General features: G+C 50.7%; 1 protein-coding gene across 1 annotated transcript; it reads left to right on the forward strand.

Moving 5' to 3' along the window:
• Positions 1-6: 6 nt before the first annotated feature.
• LOC123177582 (ent-kaurenoic acid oxidase-like) lies at positions 7-408 on the forward strand (the record flags this gene model as incomplete). Its single annotated transcript, XM_044591250.1, has 1 exon — positions 7-408. A coding segment is annotated over one exon (402 nt), but the record flags the coding sequence as incomplete, so codon positions are not given.
• Positions 409-1,862: the final 1,454 nt, after the last annotated feature.

Below are 1,862 nucleotides of genomic sequence, written 5' to 3' on the forward strand. Positions count from 1 at the left end.
CTGCTCTGGTACTTCAAGCTGGCACGCCGCCCGGACGACTTCATCGGCGCCAAGAAGAGCGCGTACGGCAGCGCGGCAGGGATGTACAGGACGCATCTGTTCGGCTCCCCCAGCATCATCGCCTGCTCGCCGGCCGCGAACAAGTTCGTGCTGCAGTCACCCGAAAGCTTCGGCATCAGGTGGCCGGTGCCGGAGCTCGTCGGCATCACGTCGGTGGTGAACGTGGAGGGCAGCAGCCACGCCAGACTCCGTGGGTTCATCCTCGCCGCCATCAACCGGCCCAGCTCGCTCCAGACCATCGCCACCGTTGTGCAACCGCGCGTCGTAGCGGCGCTGCGAACGTGGGCGGATAAGGGTACCATCGTCGCCGCCACAGAGATTAAAAAGGTAATTTCTAGACAAAATTAAGCCATGCATGCGTGTTGTTTCATCTCAATTCACAATACTTTTTCAGAATTGCCAAAACATAGCCGCCTAAATTTTCTACTTTCCAGATCACTTAGTATTTGTTTAGTGGTGTTCATAGTAATAACGTCTAGGAATTTCGGTCAAGTTTCAGTCACATTTTTTTGTTCGATATGTATTTGTTTCAGTTGGTCAGTTTTTATGCAGTTGCACTTTTATTTTGTGCAAATGCACTTTGTTCTTTTTGCCGCATTTGCACTTTCACCTTTAAGTATTTTGTTTGTTGAAATTGCACTTTTTTGTGCAACTCATACATTTTTTTGGTGTAATTGCACTTTTGCCTGTGCAACAATTTTTTTTATTAGTGTAACTGTACTTTTGAGGAGGTGCAAAAACTGTCTAAAAATTTGAATATTGTTATTCGCCTGTTCTCTAGACACTCGCATAGTTAATTTAGGCACAATTTACCTTTTCTGAACTATGTTAGTTTTGTTTATTTTATAATTAGTTTTTTTTTAGAAAAGGAGGATGACTCCCGGCCTCTGCATCTGGGAGATGCATAGGCCACTTTATTGATTATTCTCGAGGACCTTACAAAATATTACAACAATGTGTCTGAATCCACCATCTTGGCAACACATGCCGCTACTCCTATCCAAAATAATGAAGGGGTGCTAGCTGGCCCACTACCCAAACCACTCACCTAAACCTAACATCAAAAGCTGGAACCCGAAACATATTCGAAAGCCCCAGCCGAGCCAAATACCGGGTCTGGGGCACAATCCGGTCAGACGCAGTCGTGTGTCGTCGCCGCCATCTTCCACAGGTCCGTCTTCAGATCATATTGAGGCTTCTACCTTGTCTGGCCACTCTGCCATCGACGTCACCATGACGACAGACATCAACCTCCTCCTGCGCGAGTCCATCTCCGTGCATCGGACGCTGAGCCTCCACAGTGTCATGCCGCCGATATTCGCCTCCATCGATGTGTGAGATGAAGCACCGCTCCACCATCCCCCCAGCCAGCACTTACTCCAAAACGATGCCCCCAGGAGGGAAAGCGATAAAACGTCATTATCGTCCGATCCGGAAGACCCAGATCTAGGGTTTCCCCAGGAGCATCCCGAGCCTGATGACGCAGACTGCAACGACGATGCCTCAACAAGGGAACGACATCTAAGACGCCGTCATCGTCCGCCATGACCGTAGTCGGCGCGATTTTCATCGGCAGTTGCTCCACCAGACGTGCGCCGCCGACGTTGCTGGTCCCTTCAACCGGAGCAAACTCCAAAACAATGCCCTAAAGAGGGACTACGACGCAAAAGCGCCGCCATCGCTCGATCCCAAGGAGATCTAGGGTTTTCCCCGTAGTTGCCCGCGCTGTCAAGGGCCAGACAAGGGTAGAATCCCGCGGATCTGCCCAGCTGCCGACGAGTCGCACCCACCACCGGGCCGAC

The sequence above is a fragment of the Triticum aestivum genome, unplaced genomic scaffold, assembly GCF_018294505.1.
Source record: "Triticum aestivum cultivar Chinese Spring unplaced genomic scaffold, IWGSC CS RefSeq v2.1 scaffold108536, whole genome shotgun sequence".
Lineage (NCBI taxonomy): Eukaryota > Viridiplantae > Streptophyta > Magnoliopsida > Poales > Poaceae > Triticum > Triticum aestivum.